The sequence below is a fragment of the Notothenia rossii genome, assembly GCF_949606895.1.
Source record: "Notothenia rossii genome assembly, chromosome: 11".
Lineage (NCBI taxonomy): Eukaryota > Metazoa > Chordata > Actinopteri > Perciformes > Nototheniidae > Notothenia > Notothenia rossii.
In genome coordinates this window covers 57,257,522-57,275,258 of record NC_136910.1, presented here as the reverse complement: position 1 = coordinate 57,275,258, position 17,737 = coordinate 57,257,522, and the positions used below count along the sequence as shown (strand labels likewise).

Here is a 17,737-nt window from a genome sequence, read left to right as displayed (position 1 = left end):
TGTTATTCACCTGCGTACTGACTGCAGATGTAAATGAGCCATTTGCTAAAATCTGGCATTTAATCCTGTTTTCTCTTTTCTGAGATTAAAGTATTTGTATGCATGGTCCTTGTTTAAATACATTGATTAAAGCAAACCCACATTTACATTACAGGCTATTGAAATGGTGGCCAGACGTGAAAGTGATTGCATGGAAATTACAACGCTAACATCCATATGATAATTCCTACCCTAACAATGGTCGAAGCGACACCATTCAGTCGGTTGAAGGATAAGAAAAGCAAATGGTAGACATGAGAATCAAAGGTTTGAAGAAGCCTCACATTCAGCCTGTGAGCCGAGGAGGAAACTCTTTTACATACAAGTCAGTTAAATTATACATTTCCACGATAAATACAAGCTTAAGAGATGTAGATGAACTGTTGAATATCAGGAGATGTTAAGGTAGTTGCTAACTAACTCATGGCAAACAGCTGCGTAGCTTAGCGACAGCCTAACGTTAGCTTTTTTACTTCTGCTGATTGTATTTACTTTCAAAAAATATAAGTGGTTTTAATATGTGGAGATGATCCTACTGAACAAAACGTGGAAGCAGAGAAGGGAAGTAACTAAGTATATTTACTCAAGAACAAGATCTGTGTACTTCTACTTTTACTCAAGTACAAGATCTGAGTACTTCTACTTTTACTCAAGTATCTGTGTACTTCTACTTTTACTCAAGTACAAGATCTGAGTACTTCTACTTTTACTCAAGTATCTGTGTACTTCTACTTTTACTCAAGTACAAGATCTGAGTACTTCTACTTTTACTCAAGTACAAGATCTGTGTACTTCTACTTTTACTCAAGTACAAGATCTGTGTACTTCTACTTTTACTCAAGTACAAGATCTGTGTACTTCTACTTTTACTCAAGTACAAGATCTGTGTACTTCTACTTTTACTCAAGTACACGATCTGAGTAGGTACTTCTTCCACCTCTGCTATTAATCATATGAAAATATCTGTTCAACGGTTTCCAAACATTAGAAGCATGATTTAATTCAAAAGAGTCACAGCACTTCACAAAGACAGATTTATACCATCATTCATTTTAATGCACATCTGCAAACATGTAAAAACATATATACACGTCTCATCACTGAATACAAATACATACGTTATAAAATGTGCTTACAAAATTGGAAACATGCAAATAACTGACATAAGAAAAAGAATACACACACACACACACACACACACACACACACACACACACACACACACACACACACACACACACACACACACACACACACACACACACACACACACACACACACACACACACACACACACACACACACACACACACACACACAATAAATACATCCTATGAATTGCCATCAATTAGTAATGGTCTTTTGAAAATACCCCCCCCCCCCCAAAATAAAAAGATGAATGCAAATGCTAAACGTCTTAGTTCCGGTGTTGCTGGATGTAAAGTAGATCTCAAATTCATCTTTACAAACAGAACATGTGAAAGTCCTGCAGAAATTTCAAGTAGCAATATAACTTTTTTATAATCATATTCAAATTTGCACTCCTCTCTTACTGACATGATGTCTGTGTCACTGTGGATTTAGAGCTAGAGTTCATAAAGAGATATTAATATGTAGCTTTTCTAGAATCTTCTAGATTGGGACGGATGAGACCCTCTTTAATGGTCTCACATGCAGAGCACACAGTGACATGTGTTCTCTGCTTTTAACCCACCCTAGTACCAGGAGGAGTCTAGTACTAGGAGCCGCTATTGTACAGCGCCCGGGGAGCAATGGGAGAGGGGGGGTGTCCGGTGCCTTGCTCACGGGCACCACAGCAGGGCAGGAGGTGAACTGGGACCTCTCCAAGTAGCAGTCCACACTCCATATTTAGGTCTGGTCGGGGACTTGAACCGGCGACCCTACAGCTCCCAGTCCAAGCCCCTACTGACTGAGACCCTGCTTTTGTGTTTTATCCAAATCAAAACCTGACAATGATATCAAATACTCTTTTCAGTTATAATGAAATAGCACTCATGGCTTATTAACACCATGTGAAAGTGCTGTATTGTTCCATATTGTTGAAGTTAAACAGAGCCTCACACACAAAACCCTCAACCACATTACAAAAACATTTAATAGCGTGTTTAATAGTAACATATGATGTTCGGTCGAGGAGAAACAAAGAAGAGATTGTAATGTCCCGTCTACGGAGTGCTTATATCGATTATTAAAATGGTACGTTACAGAAATGAAGCTCAGCTCAAGTTCTTTCAGGAAGACTGGGTAGGTCTATATATACATTCACTCCGCAGCTGCATATAATCAGCTCATCACGGGCGTCTCTTTAAACCACGTGTCAAACTCAAGGCCCGGGGGCCAAACCAGGCCCGTGGTGGATTTAATTTCGGCCCGCAGGATAATTTCTAATTCCTATTAGATCTGGCCCGCCGGTATATTGCACGCACACCTTCACTCCATCCTGAGGGTCTCCTCCGCTCAGAGCCTGAGCCCAAACATTGATGACCTTGCACCCAAGATGAGATGCCAAGTATCTGAGCTAGCATCACAGAGCAGCACACTGAGTTTAATGGATGTTTCCTTCTGCACTTTCTCTCTCACGACAACAGGGCATGTTTGGTTTCTCTTTGAGGGAAATAGTTTTGTTGAAGCTGTTGTTGGCCTGTGGGAAAATGTACTCATAAGAAATGACTCTGGAGAAGCTGCAGATAGAGCCATAAGAAATGAATCAACTGATTATTTAATGTTTAATGTTGTTTTTATAGGCAATAATTTAAGCTTTGTTAGTTCCAGGTTTAATATGTGCAATAAGTTCATTTCAATAAGTTCTGCAATAAACATTGAACCAGTCCGGCCCTCGACTAGTACCCATTTTTTTTATCTTGGCCCACTGTGTATTTGAGTTTGACCCCCCTGCTTTAACCTATAACATTCCACCTCATTCCCCAGCAGCCAATCACCGTGCTGCAGCCAAACTCTAAAATGGTTCTCCTCTCTCCTGCAGTCAGCTGTGATTTCAGGTTGTCATGCTGCCGCCCGCCTCCTCCTTTCATCATATCCAGTGCCAGGAGAGCGAATCCAAAAACCTCATCACACCCCCTCTTCATCAAATCTAGATCTTCAGCATCATCACCAGTGTCTAGACCCCGGGGGGGGGGGTTTCCCTATGCTCACGGCTGCATTTCTCCCTTTAGATATACGATTTCAGGAGCGGGGTCTAATCACCAAAGATTTAACATTTATTATATGACATGTTCTTTAAACAAAATGAAGTTTCTCCTGATTTAAATACTTGAGTCGCTCTGGAAATTATATCCGTTTCCACTTTCGCCACACATATAAAAAAGATGCAGTAGGCCTATGTACAAAATGAAATGCCACTGATTGAGTAAGCATTTCCATTTCACCCTTATTCATGTTAATATTTGTAAGCATTTCATCACAACGTACGTCTTCAGTATGAATTAAATGCTTCATTGATTCACCTTCATCACGAGGCTGGATATTTTACAATATGTTTGCAGATACACATTCATTTACATTCAAATGTTAAGCTTGATATACTCAACCCATAATCAGATATACAGTATGTGCAGAACACAAGATGAAACTATAAAAGAGATTTAAACCATGACGCTGTGTTTCTGTTCACACTGAACGCTATCAGACTGCATTGAGCTAGCAAGGATATAAACTCCATGTTAACAAAGCATCTTGTTAAGATCGGTTCATATTAATCATCAAGTCAAGACGGCTTTAACATCTCCTCTGTTCTATTAAAGGTCTCAGAAGATATTCTCCAGTGTGCAGTCACATGCTATGCTAGCTGCTTGTAGCAGATGTAATGCTAACTGTTAGCAGGGCGGAGTGGGACTAAAAATCGGCCCGGGACTCTCGACCGGTCCACTTCGGTACCGCAAACTAATTGTCAACCGGGGGGGGGGGGATCAGGGTGCTTGAGACGACTTATCCGACCGGCCCACATCGTCCGACCGAGTCCCGATGGCCAGTCCGCCACTAAACGATTTGATATGTCAAATGTGTGTTTTGTAAAGTAATGGGTTAACTGAACATAAGTTAGCCTTTAATACAGAGGCTCATGACATACTTAGTTGTATTGACACAATGCAAGCATGTGGTGTTTTCAGGGGTTTATCCTTTAATAATGCACACAGGCTTTACAATTATTAGAAAATAATGTTTATTATTGTAAAGGGAAAATAGAGTAATGTAGCTTTAGTCTTCTCACGTGCGAGTGGGAAGTGTTTAATGCAACAGACCACATTTGATGGTATTTGTTGGCCACCAAATATGTCTTACTTTCCCTTCTACACGAAATTAAAGTTTGATATTTTACATCTCTTGTTTCTGTTGCTGACCGGATAACTCCTCACCACAGGGGATTAAAGCCGTTACTCATGGGCAGCTGGCATTCAGGTCAGAATGCTAATCTTCTCTTTTCAGATTTAAATCGGAGTTTTTTGTTGATTCAACACTTCTTTTAGGCACACATCTTCTTTGAGGTCTCTCAACACATCGACTCCTTGGGTAATTATTATAGGAGTAACGTAAAAAGTATAACTGTGGTATCAGTATTGCACTGTGTTCCGTATATAGCTACATGGTTGTAATGCTTTATTAGAATACTAATCCTCGTAAACCCAGGTTTGTAAATCATGTTCAGTGTGAAGCAGCGCCACAGATTCTTGCCCTTCTCTCTAAATAATGTGATTTTACAAGGAAATGCATCTCATTACATTCCCAATGGAACAAAAGGCATTGTTTTTAGACATAACACTGAAGGAATAATGGCTTTTAAGGAGATTACTCATGAAGTATTTACCAGGCCAGGCCCATCACTTGAGATTTATTTTACCCTGAAAGAAATGAACACAGAAACACCGTTTCCTGTTTTCACATAATTACACAGAGAAGGCTGTTGCTTACAATAAAAACCAAATAAAAAAACACATCCCTCAAAAAACAAACATGCACTTTTGCTCGGTGAAACTTCTGCGTGGGGAACTCTTGGATGAGGTGTTCAACATTCGGTTTTCAAACTGGATCTGTAGTGTAACGGAGCTCCTGTCCCTCAGATTCAGTTCAGTAAAAGCATCGTGATCTGAAGAGGGTCCATGGCTTTGATTGGAGGAGCAACACCTGCTTTTTTTCTTCCCATAATGCATCAGGAAGCAGGTGGCATCTCCCCCTCACTTCAGGAAAAAATTCAGCTTGTCCCTTAAATGTTTCCACAGCAGTCCCCACTGACCAATCATAAGACATCAAGGTAAAAAAAAACGAATGCTGGGTTTCCCGTCTGTACGAAACCATCATAAGTCCTCCAACAACACGTTTGACACGACAATGATTCGTAATGTTCGAACTCTCACCTTCCACGTTAGAAAACTGGTTAGGAAGTGTCCCGCAGATCTTTGGCCTTAATCAGGATGGTGTTGACGTCTGAGATGGGGTAATCCTGGGGAGACATCAGTGGAAATCAAGAGTGAATCCAGTTCTGAAACATCGTGTCTGATTATGAAGCTTTGGGGTTTTTACGCTTCACGTGATTTATAAAAAGCCTCACCTGCAGGAGTCTCATGTTCACCGTGAAGTCTCCGGCCAGTAAGTTATCTCTGATGAGTCTGTGGCGGCAGAGATGGCAAAAGTACACACATCCTTTAATCAAGTAGAAGTACAGATACTCGTGTTTACACATTGAAATAAGTGCAGAGAGCAGGGAGAGGAGGCTCACATTAACATGGCGCAGCAGACCAGGATGAGGAGGTGGAATCTGTCCTGGTCGGAGAACAACGTGTCCCAGATCCGGATGACGTCGGGCAGGAGGAACTCCTGAGACAGCAGCAAGGTCAACCAGCGGAAAGTGAAGTACTGAGGTTTGATGTTCTGCTCCTCCTGGGGGGGGGGGGGCAGAGATGGCAAAAGTACACACGTCCTTTACTCAAGTAGAAGTACAGATACTTGTGTTTAAATATACTCTGGTGAAAGTAGAAGTACTGACTAAACTTCTTTACTCAAGTCAAAGTAAAGAGGCTTTGAAATGTACTTCAGTAAAAAGTACCCATAACTAGCAGCTGTTTTAAAGAGTACCTGACCTCCCTTTATATTAATAGAACAATAATGTCATTGTTAGCTAATGAATGTTTCCATGGTGACCAACGGCAACATGACAACGTTTCCATTGGTCCCTCTTCTTTAGAGAAGACCAGGAAATGATGGATACACGGATCGTGTTCAAATCAATAGGCACGCAATGACTCTAAATAATAATGATCACGCCACCAAACACACATTCAGACTAAAGGAACCAGCCTGTTTGGAAAATGAGAGAAGTAGAAAGTACAGGTATTTGTGTTCAACATGTAAGAAGTAGAAAGTACAGGTATTTGAGTTCAACATGTAAGAAGTAGAAAGTACAGGTATTTGTGTTCAACATGTAAGAAGTAGAAAGTACAGGTATTTGGGTTCAACATGTAAGAAGTAGAAAGTACAGGTATTTGTGTTCAACATGTAAGAAGTAGAAAGTACAGGTATTAGGGTTCAACATGTAAGAAGTAGAAAGTACAGGTATTTGTGTTCAACATGTAAGAAGTAGAAAGTACAGGTATTTGTGTTCAACATGTAAGAAGTAGAAAGTACAGGTATTTGTGTTCAACATGTAAGAAGTAGAAAGTTCAGGTATTTGTGTTCAACATGTGAGAAGTAGAAAGTACAGGTATTTGAGTTCAAAATGAGAGAAGTAGAAAGTACAGGTATTTGTGTTCAACATGTAAGAAGTAGAAAGTAAAAAGTCGTCAGAAAAATAAGTGGTGGAGTAAAGAACTGATATCAGAAACATGTACCTAAGTAAAGTAATGACAGAGAGAACGTTCCCATGTTCAGAAGCAGGAAGTAGGAATGTTTACCAGCTTGAGGTAGAGCTCCAGGTCTCTCTCTCGCAGCATGGAGTACACGCTCTCCATCTTGTACGTGATGCCGCACTGAGAGTCGTCCAGGCTCTTGATGAAGTTGTCTCTGTTCTCTGACATCAGGTTGGTGAAACAGAAGAACGTATCTGCTTCAGCGTGCTCTGAGAAATATAGAGTACAGGAATCACAAATCACTTTCTACACGTCAGAAATGTAACACATCGACTGTGTGTCTATACACCGAATGAATGTATATGTGTGTATGTTGATGTATGTGGGTATGTAATAGGTGTATGTGTTTATATATGTATGTATGTGTACGTACATGTTTGTATATATATATGTATGTATATGTGTATGTATGAGCTTGTATGTATATATATATGAATATATATATATATGTGTGTGTGTTTAAGTAGATACATGTGTACATATTTGTCATTTCAAAAAAACTGTACTTTTTCGTTTTTTTTTTTTTACTATTTTTATTCAGTATTTCATTTGTCATTTTCGGGTCTTTAAAAATATATGATTTGCAAAACTGTACTTTTAATATAATGTGACCCCAAATAAAGAAGAAATGTAACAAACAAACACTGCGACACCACTGCTGAACAATAACACTTATGTGCATTATGTACCGAGATCAAATGATTATTATTACTGCCTGCCTTCTAAGTATGACGATATTAATACTGTAACAAGAATCTGTATTTAACTCTTATCTAATCTTATCTAGCTTCTACCACGTACATACGTGTATTATATCTCCCTGTTAACATCAATACCGGCAATCTACTTATTTATCTAAATAGTTATCACCGTAATAAACCGTATTTAATTGTGTCTTAATGTACATTATCTCATTTCAAATTCTGTTCTTGTACATATCATATTCTATTTAAATATTAGAATCTCATTGCCATTTCTACACTGTAGCTTATGTGCGTATGACAATGAAACTTTTGAATTTGAATTGAATGGTGAGATGTCACCGACCTTTCCACTGGCTGTTGGGGTCCGTGGCGAAGGTGTAGTAGATCGGCCCAACGACCTCATTCATGCCTTGCACGTAGGCGATGCCCGGGTTGAGTTTGGCGTAGATGAAGAGGATTCTCTCCACCACCTCCCAGTGAGCCTCACTCCCGCTGGGCAGCACCTCGTACTCGTTAGAGGGGTAAAGGTTCAAGGACTTCCCTGGAGAGCTGACCTGAGGAACACAGAGAGGTTACAGAGAGGGCTGAGTGGAGTACACACATCCTTTACTCAAGTAGAAGTACAAATACTCGTGTTTAAAAATACTCTGGTGAAAGTAGATGTACTGACTAAACTTCTTTACTCAAGTCAAAGTAAAGAGGCTTTGAAATGTACTTCAGTAAAAAGTACCCATAACTAGCAGCTGTTTTAAAGAGTACCTGACCTCCCTTTATATTAATAGAACAATAATGTCATTGTTAGCTAATGAATGTTTCCATGCTGAACAACGGCAACATGGCATGACATGCTCGAGAATTTGAAAGAACGCAGCAGGAAATAATCTGCCACTTCCTTCAGCCTTCCTCACAGAGCCCCTCCTCCAACACACACGAACGCGCACATGACCAATGAGGGCACGAGATAAGTTTGTGCACAGATGGAAGGCTGACAGGCAGGTAGGCCATCCAGTTACTTTAGCCGGCTCAGATGATTGGTCGTGCTTTTTACAGCGCCACGGCTTCCAGAGATGAGATTATTTTATGGATTTATTGTCAAACATTTATTTATTTATTTATTTATTCATTGCTATCGGGATGTTAAGAGCATTCCATGGAATATAACAAGTGTTTCTGAAGTGAACTACCTACCCCACCTTTAAAAGGAAAAGGAAATGTGAAGCTACTCGGACAGATACAGGTGCTGCCGTTCCTCTCTCTCACAACAACACGAATGTTGCCGTGTGGTCTGTGGCAGTAAAAGGGAAATAGATCATAGAATCTGCGATCTAATATATATTTAACCGGCAATAGTTTGAGCATTTAGATTAAAGCTGAAGACTTTGAATTCCTGGTTTCACTTTGTGGTTAATGTCCTTTCTACTGTAGATATGTATACATGCACTTGCTGCTGTTTTTAGATTTTATTTATATAGCTTTTTCCACCTTTATAGAAGTTAATGCCAGAACACCTCGCTGCGGTGAATGAAATCATTTCCCTACTCTGTTCATTTTACATTTCACACACACACACACACACACACACACACACACACACACACACACACACACACACACACACACACACACACACACACACACACACACACACACACACACACACACACACACACACACACACACACACACACACACACACACACACACACACACACACACACACACACACACACACACACACACACACACACACTTACATTGGTGACTCCACTGCGGTTTCGGTTGACGGTCTGTGATTTCAGCGTGGTTTGTTCCACTCGTCTCCGGAGCGTCTCGTAATCGTTCTGAGGGTCCAGGATCAGCTGGCAGGGGTACTGAGTGGGCCGCTGGAAGAACGCCATGTCTGGGTACAGCCGCCTGAAAACAATCACCCGTCAGCTCTCGTCTACTTCTCAAGATTTCAAGATTCAAGGCTTTTTATCGTCATGTGTTCATAGCTACAGTGTAGATATGTCAATGGAAATCTGAGGTCACAGGCTCCTCCCACAGTGCAACACAATAAAACAGATACAATAGAATAGCCCAAGTGAAGGAGTTCAAGTATCTCGGGGTCTTGTTCTCGAGTGAGGGAACAATGGAGCGTGAGATGGGCCGGAGAGTCGGAGCGGTACTGCAGTCGCTTTACCGCACCGTAGTGACGAAAAGGGAGCTGAGCCAGAAGGCAGAGCTCTCTGTCTACCGGGCCGTTTCCCTTCCTACCCTCACCTATGGTCATGAAGGATGGGTCATGACCGAAAGAACGAGATCGCGGGTACAAGCGGCCGAGATGGGTTTTCTCCGCAGGGTGGCTGGTGTCTCCCTTAGGGATAAGGTGAGAAGTTCAGTCATCAGGGAGGGACTCGGAGTTGAACCGCTCCTCCTTGGCGTCGAAAGGAGCCAGTTGAGGTGGTTAGGGCACCTAGTTAGGATGCCACCTGGGCGCCTCCCTAGGGAGCTGTTCCAGGCACGTCCAGCAGGGAGGAGACCAAGGGGTAGACCTAGGACCAGGTGGAGGGATTATATCTCTTCTCTGGCCTGGGAGCGTCTTGGGACCCCCCAGTCAGAGCTGGTTGATGAGGGGAAAGGAACGTTTGGGGCTCTCTGCTGGAACTGATACCTCCGAGACCCGACCACGGATAAGCGGGAGAAGATGGATGGATGGACAATAGACATAGAGCAAGTGCATACTCTACCTGTTACTCTACTAATGACAATGACGTCACAACATATCAACTATCTTAACAGATCTTCAACAACCTTTTTTTTTAAAGCCGTACCTCACATCCTTGTCAATTTGGAGCAGAATTTCATTGTCTTTGAAGTAGTTGTTCCACCTGCTCTCTGGGTTCGGATTTAGCGGCTGAAAAAACAAAATACACACATTTGAGGAAAAGGCAAGATGAGCAGTTTCATTTAACTATTTATTTATAGCGGTTCCTCGTCATGTGATTGTCAGTGTGATACTGAAATGTGTCAATATTCTTTGTGAATGGACATTTCAAGCTGTGGCAGACATGGAACTGTAAGCAATAGAAAGGTGATTTAGGTCTTTAATAAACAGATCTAAAAACAAGCTTTTCCCTCTGTCATCACACTCGAGTGGCCAATAAGGACAATTCACTTCATTTCAAATTCCCTCTGCAAGACAACAAAGTGTTCCAAAAGTAAAAGGGTGGGAATACATCACAGCTTCTGTAGGTTATACAGATCTATGAGAGCTGTGTGTATATTTCTGATTTGGCCTGTGTGTGTGTGTGTGTGTGTGTGTGTGTGTGTGTGTGTGTGTGTGTGTGTGTGTGTGTGTGTGTGTGTGTGTGTGTGTGAGTCTGAGAGAGAACATCTAAACAATACTTAGGCAAACAGCTGATCAGACTCAAGGACAGGGATCTATTAATTCAAACATGCCGCTAGACAGACGATACACATAAATAATAATCACTTCCTTTCCAGTAAACTCCAAAGCTAAAGCCAACAAAGACAGTAGAGTCTTGTGCGGTTTGGTTTCTACGACAGTGTGAGACTTCATACACACACCTTCACACTGTCTTGTGCAGACACCATGTTTAGTTCCTAGTGGACACAGGCCGATGTCAAAATGAAATGCACGAGTTCATCTTTATGTGTCAGGCCACACTACCTCTTTAAAGCTAATCTATGAACATTCTCCTGCATGCATTGCCTGTTTGTTTTGCTTACCTATGACCAAAGTGCACTCCACACAGCATGGCTTTATTGAATCAGGCCTCACTTCAGTTTAACACTGCAGTGATAAAAAAAAGGAAAAACGCCAAGTAGGCAGAGTGGACTCACATGGTCTTCCATCGTCACATCTTCTCTGGAAAGACCCATGTTGGCTTTGGCGATGCCAGGCTGGATGATCATCTCTTTTAGGAACTGGGTGTACACCTCCCTACGAGAGACGCAGCACAACATGGCAGAAAGTGATTAAAATGACCGTTAAAAGAGTCATTTAGGGTCTAAAAACTCCTGATCAAAGTGTACACACACACACACACACACACACACACACACACACACACACACACACACACACACACACACACACACACACACACACACACACACACACACACACACACACACACACACACACACACACACACACACACACACACACACACACACACACACACACACACACACACACACACACACACACACACACACACACACACACACACACCTCTGCTTTTTGAGGAAAGACTCCCATAATGTCTGATCGAGAGGTAGATAGTTGAGAAGGATCTGAAAGGAGAGCAAAACAGTCACACTCAGAATGTTCTGTGAAACCATTTAGGCAAATCCTTCACAGTTTTATGGAAATATAAGATTTGCCACCCACACCATGCAACTAGTTGCTGTATTTTGCCTGGGATATTTGTTGCAGAGTAAAATGGTCAATTACAGTTACAGTAAGTCTAAAGAAATCCACAATCATCCTAAATCCTGCAATGATATCTTAATCAACTTTAACAGCTTTAGAGTTTAAGGAACATGCTTTCAGTACATTTCATTACAACCTTTTCAATTAATTAGTGCACAATGTGTAGTGTCATGGCGGTGCTAGGGTCGAATAGCAGCTAAAACAATGAGAGGTTTATCATAACTGAAGTTCTTCCATGTGGTGCACAAAGGTGTATTTACTTTCCAACAAAGGGCTCGTATGCCTCCTTCAAATGGGATTCCTGGGTTGAATAGAGAAAAGGGTGGTCAAATACAGAACAATGAAATACTCAGATAAATAAACATTAAGATGTTGAAGTTACCACTGAAGCACAGCTCCCTCAGCGTCTTTAGATTGATGTTCTCTTCACTCAACGCTACTTTGAATTCCTGTATTCTGAAATGAGACAGGAGAGAACCAGTTTAAAATCTGATGTATGCTGAGTACTACAATGTCAATGTTCAATGCATTAACAGACATTTATTTATTTATTACATTATTATATACAGCTTTGATAATACTTTAATGATCAATCATTATAAAACACATCATATATATTATTCTGAAATGGACCAATCTGCACAATCACTACTTTTACTTTTGCTACTTTAATTATATGTTGATGATAATACTTTTACTTGAGTGACATTTTGAATGCAGGACTTTTACTGTAACTGAGTATTCCTACACTCTGGTACTTTTACTCAAGTACAAGTTCTGAGTACTTGTAGACTTCTGTCTGTTTTCCACCTTGTCAGATAATGGAGCTAGCTGGATATGCTAACTAACTATTAGCCTTAAGGGAGTACGGTGTGTCAGCTGATGTGCTATCAGGGAGCTAGCCTACCTAGCTACATGAGACGATGAAGTTGCAGTGTTTGTTACCGTTATCTTTGTATCTTGACATTACATTTAGATCACATGAAGATTCACACATGTATTATCTTTGCATGTATTGCCCCAAACTTGTCTTTTGTTTGATTAGCTGAGCAGCTAAACAGTGAAGTTATTGTCAGTTAGCAGTTAGGATGCTAGTGGATACCATAAATGATGTAGCAGCAGTTTCTGAATGTCATGCACATCATGCTAAAACACACCTTTAGATGTGTCCTACCTGTTTTTGTACGCAGTAGTCATGACTGAGCAGGTGGTGGTGTATTACTTTAACTGTTTCCAAATGAAGAATTGTCCAGAGGGAAGTCCTCCTCTCACTTCCGTCTTCACAACAACACTGTGGTCCTGTGACAGATCCAGTGACAGCATGGGCGGTTCTACTGTTCAACATAATTTAACTTATCCTATCCTTCCTAAAGCCAAATAAGTGACATGTAATGTGTTACTACTCATCTACCTTCATTACCAGTGATAATTATACCACAATACCACTTTACCTCAGCCACAACGCAGACTCTATGCATTACATTAATGCACCCAATGTACAACAATATCTGTTTTTTTTATTATTATTTATTATTACTACCAATTTGTATTCCATATTGTATTCCTTCTTATTCCATTCCGTTGCAATGTAAATACTGTTATATTTCACTAGTGGAGCCTCCCAGCGGCGAAACTGTGCCGCGCCACAATAATTGCGCCGCATAAGCGCATCGGTGCGCCGCATTTTCGTCTCAGTTGAGGCTCCATCCGCAAGATGAGGCCCCCTCCGCGAGGTGAGGGCCTCCATGGGTGAGGCCCCACGCAGTCTGCTTGATCGGCCTGTAGGGAGAGACGACCCTGCATATCATGATAAAATACGATGTTATGTTCATGTATATTGAAATACTTTATATAAGTGTTACTATGCAGTTCCTCATTTCAGCACTAGATGGACCCGTGACAATGTAACATGTACAATAGACCACGATAGTACCTAGTACCAAAGACGAGCAATGGTCATTTCCTGTGAGCTCAGTCTAATGTATTTATATTGTAAATAACTAAAGTAATATATCAGGGAAGATAAAAAAACATGTGTACAATACAAAAGGCAGTAAGCAAGGGCGTTTTTGTAAACGTTGGGCAACATTAGATTTAAAATGTCGACACAGTTTGAGGAACGTAATGGCTTTGTTATCAAATCTCGCGAGAGTTTGTCGACGAGACCAATTTGTCTCAAACAAAGACCCATTTTCTCCTGATTTATCCGTCTAAAAAATGCCATGTTGATGCCACAGTGTATGGATGATATGTGTTATGTGAAATATGACTCATTTTGTGAGTATTGTTGGAAACAGTCTGTTATAAACACGTGTTCACGTTCACTTCTCACAGGGCTTCTTCTTCTTCTTCTTTCTCGAGTTGTATGGCTGTTTGCATCCAGCTTAATGGCGCATTACCGCCACCCTTCTGTTGGGAAGTGAGGACCAGACAATACTTATAGTTCACATTCTAAAGCCCTCACAATAACATTAAATTGATTAAAAAAAACTGAGAAACAACACAAGTCCTATGAAAACCTCCCCGTACCTCTTTAACATATATAACAGTGCCCTTTCACATTATAATTTAAATCCGGCATTTTCCCAGAAAGAGGCGGAGCTTAAACTGGGCGGAACCCACGTGGTACCGTCACCGGATATTGCCTCTCAGTGCGGCCTTAAAACTCCATGCGTCTGTTCCATGCGTCTCTCACTCCTAAGCCATTTCAACGACCAGCACCCGTGCCTCCTCCTGCAGCGTCTGCTCTTCAGATTCAATAGTCTCCTACTACTGAAAAGCCCAAAACGACTTAAACAACATGTCGGACGAAGGTAAACTCTTCATCGGTGGCCTCAGCTTCGACACCAACGAAGAATCTCTGGCTGCGGCCTTCTCCAAGTTTGGAACCATCGAGAAGGTGGACGTGATCAGAGACAGAGAGACCGGCAATTCCCGCGGTTTCGGCTTCGTGAAGTACGACAATGCCGAGGATGCCAAAGAAGCAATGGACGGCATGAACGGAACCACCCTTGATGGCCGGTCAATCCGCGTCGACGAGGCAGGACAAGGCGGCGGCCGTGGTGGTGGAGGATCAAGGGGTGGATTCGGGCGTGGAGGTGGCGGGAGAGGAGGTGGCGGATATGGCGGCGGTGAGAGAAGCTATGGCGGCGGAGGAGAAAGAAGCTATGGCGACCGATCAAGCTACGGTTCCGGCGGTGGAGGTGGCGGCGGCTACAGATCCGGCGGCGGAGGCGGCGGCGGATATTCCAGAGGTGGAGGAGGAGGCTACAGAGGCAACCGCGACGCTGGATACGAATAAGCATTCTTCCCACTGGCTTAAAAACCGTGGTATAAATATAATTGTGTTGATATGGACTAAGTAAAAGTTGTGTTTTCCCAGCAAGCTCCATTCACGGTGACAAAGCACCATAATACTTTGACTTTGAGTTGATTTTGATAATAAACAGCCTCAGGCATTGTGAGTCACACATGAAATCGGTGAGTTTTTTTTTTATTGTTGTACGGGTAACGATATTAGCCGTTAGCTACGCGGATTGCAAGCAGATTTAATTACGGTCGCCTCGGACTCTCCAGATAAAACTGTTCTTTATTCAAAAATACAAATTCAAAACGGTACAAGTTGAAGTGTTTGATTTAACAGTTTGCAGGATGCAGGTACTTGCTTTCAAGCAGTGCACGGGGTAAAAGGTACAACAAATTTAGCGGGAGTGTGTGCGTGTTCGGTGTAATGACGTACAACGGCCTCGACAACTTCTGCAGTCCTTTCAGCCACGTGTTAACAACCATCGTTTTTCAGACACGTAAACTTACCAATGAGGTCACTGCTGATGTATTTAATGTCGTAGAACAAAACGTGACCCGTCTTTTAAATGGGTGTCAACCACAAACCTTATTTTAAGCTATTTTCCTAAATCTTATGGAGAAATTACATTGCGTTTTTGTCGAGGGAACCGGAAGTGGTAAAATGCTAACTCACTTCGGAGTTTTAGGGCGCGTCACTGCACCATTCTTATTATGCAAAGATTTTTCACAAAATATACAATGAAACACATTTAGAAGAGATTGGAGTATCCTTGTATTTTCTGTGAATTGGGAGGTTAAACCATTTTTTTATATTTGATGGGCTAACTTAAAATCAAATAAAACACTAGTCTGTTTTTCCCACCCTTTCTAAATGTGTATGTGTGCCCGTGATTTGAACAGTTTGAGTTCATGTGATAAAATAAGATGTTAAATTGTTCATTTATATTTCAATAGTTTATATAAGTGTTACTATGCAGTTCCTCATTTCAACACTAGATGGCGACTTGACACTAATACTAAGACCATGATAGTACCAAAGACAAGCAAAGATAGTCTCCTGTGAGCTCAGTCTAATGTATTTATATTTTAAATAACTAAAATAATATATCAGGGAAAATAACAAACGAGTACAATACAAAAGGCAGTAAGCAAGGTCGTTTTTGTAAACGTTGGGCAACGTTAGATTTAAAATGTCGACACAGTTGGACGAACGTAATAGCTTTGTTGTCAAGTCTCGCGAGAGTTTGTCGATAAGACACATTTTTCTCGAACAAAGACGGTCCGTGTACTTTGTCAGTTTGATTTAGAACGGGAAACCAAAGCCATTCCTGTTTATGTTGTCTGAATCTTTAAAGGGATAACGATTAAAAACCTAATTTAAAAAAAGGTCCGTGTATGTTTTGTTAGATTTTTCGTTTGAACCAAATAACCAGCCTATTTTCGGTTTAAATCACGAACGAAAAAATGAAAAAAAACAAGGTAGTTTTCCCGTTATGTTGTCTGAATCAAAGAATGGATAACGAGAAGACCTAATTTTTAAAAAAACGGTCCGGTTTTGGTTTTTGATAACAACTTGATTCAATTTTCCGTTATGTATTGAAGAATGAAAAAAAGCACTCAGTTGGGGCGGAAGTTAAAAAACATCTTTCAAAATAAAACATGAGGATATAATGGCAATGCTGTAAAAGCTCAATCCTGGAACCCAGAAGTCTGACGAGGATAAGTTTATTTCTGCATTCACATGCCGACATGTGTTTATGGAGATCGACCATAGACTGTATATATAAAACAAGTATGCAAGCTCTGTGCATAACTTTATTTCGCTGACTTCCGGTTTGTACTGTGTCGGTAAATCCAGTTGTCACTGTCACTACCCGATCTGTACTGGGCATGTGCGAGATGGTCACTCCGGACGGCAACTCAAGAAGGACACTTAACACAGTGGCTTTTGGCAAAGCTGAAAAATAAAACTCGAGAGAGACATGAGTTATTGTTATTACAACGTGACTTCACTATTATTTAAAAACTATTTTTATTGGGTTCTTTTATTTGGGGTTAAGTACATTGTCAGAATAAGTGAGAAATGAATTTAACATCTGTTTGACAGCCATATGCCATACATTTTTGCATACATTCACAGTAAATATGTATGCAGTGATAGCTGTCTAACAGAAGTTAAATTCATTTCTCACCAGTGTCCAGCTTGTAGCTGTGTGTTGACCATAGGTTGCAGTCCAAAAATCAGCTCCTAACGTCTATCCCTTGACCTCTGAGTGAGACGTCACAGGGTTAAGGGATAGTGGATAGGAGAATTCAAAATTTAGGAGAAGAGACTGTGGTGCTTTGAGAATCCGACTGCACTTTCACTA

General features: G+C 41.1%; 2 protein-coding genes across 3 annotated transcripts in view; one reads left to right on the top strand and one right to left on the bottom strand.

Annotated features, from left to right (window-relative positions):
• Nucleotides 1-3,255: 3,255 nt before the first annotated feature.
• The window catches only part of tbc1d13 (TBC1 domain family, member 13), a 33,155-nt gene continuing 18,673 nt past the window's right edge, over nt 3,256-17,737 (bottom strand). Inside the window, exons 4-15 of one of the 2 annotated variants that reach the window (XM_079657358.1) lie at nt 13,237-14,471; nt 12,445-12,518; nt 12,323-12,363; nt 11,862-11,923; nt 11,468-11,567; nt 10,435-10,517; nt 9,376-9,535; nt 7,965-8,175; nt 6,963-7,126; nt 5,792-5,952; nt 5,624-5,681; nt 3,256-5,515 (exon numbers count right to left, since the gene is read on the bottom strand). In XM_079657358.1, coding sequence (XP_079513484.1) covers nt 5,450-5,515; nt 5,624-5,681; nt 5,792-5,952; nt 6,963-7,126; nt 7,965-8,175; nt 9,376-9,535; nt 10,435-10,517; nt 11,468-11,567; nt 11,862-11,923; nt 12,323-12,363; nt 12,445-12,518; nt 13,237-13,259 — 1,203 coding nt within the window. In that variant the 5' untranslated portion in view covers nt 13,260-14,471 and the 3' untranslated portion in view covers nt 3,256-5,449. The remainder of the gene's footprint in view (nt 5,516-5,623; nt 5,682-5,791; nt 5,953-6,962; nt 7,127-7,964; nt 8,176-9,375; nt 9,536-10,434; nt 10,518-11,467; nt 11,568-11,861; nt 11,924-12,322; nt 12,364-12,444; nt 12,519-13,236; nt 14,472-17,737) is intronic. The other variant, XM_079657359.1, reaches the window with a different exon arrangement.
• Nucleotides 14,722-15,539, top strand: LOC307023790 (cold-inducible RNA-binding protein B-like). The gene has a single exon (XM_079657361.1). The coding sequence runs from the start codon at nt 14,863-14,865 to the stop codon at nt 15,361-15,363; it is 501 nt and encodes a 166-aa protein (XP_079513487.1). The 5' UTR covers nt 14,722-14,862; the 3' UTR covers nt 15,364-15,539.

Coding starts and splice junctions, on each gene's coding strand:
- LOC307023790 (XM_079657361.1), top strand. CDS start 14,863: ATGTCGGACGAAGGTAAACTCTTCATCGGTGGCCTCAGCTTCGACACC.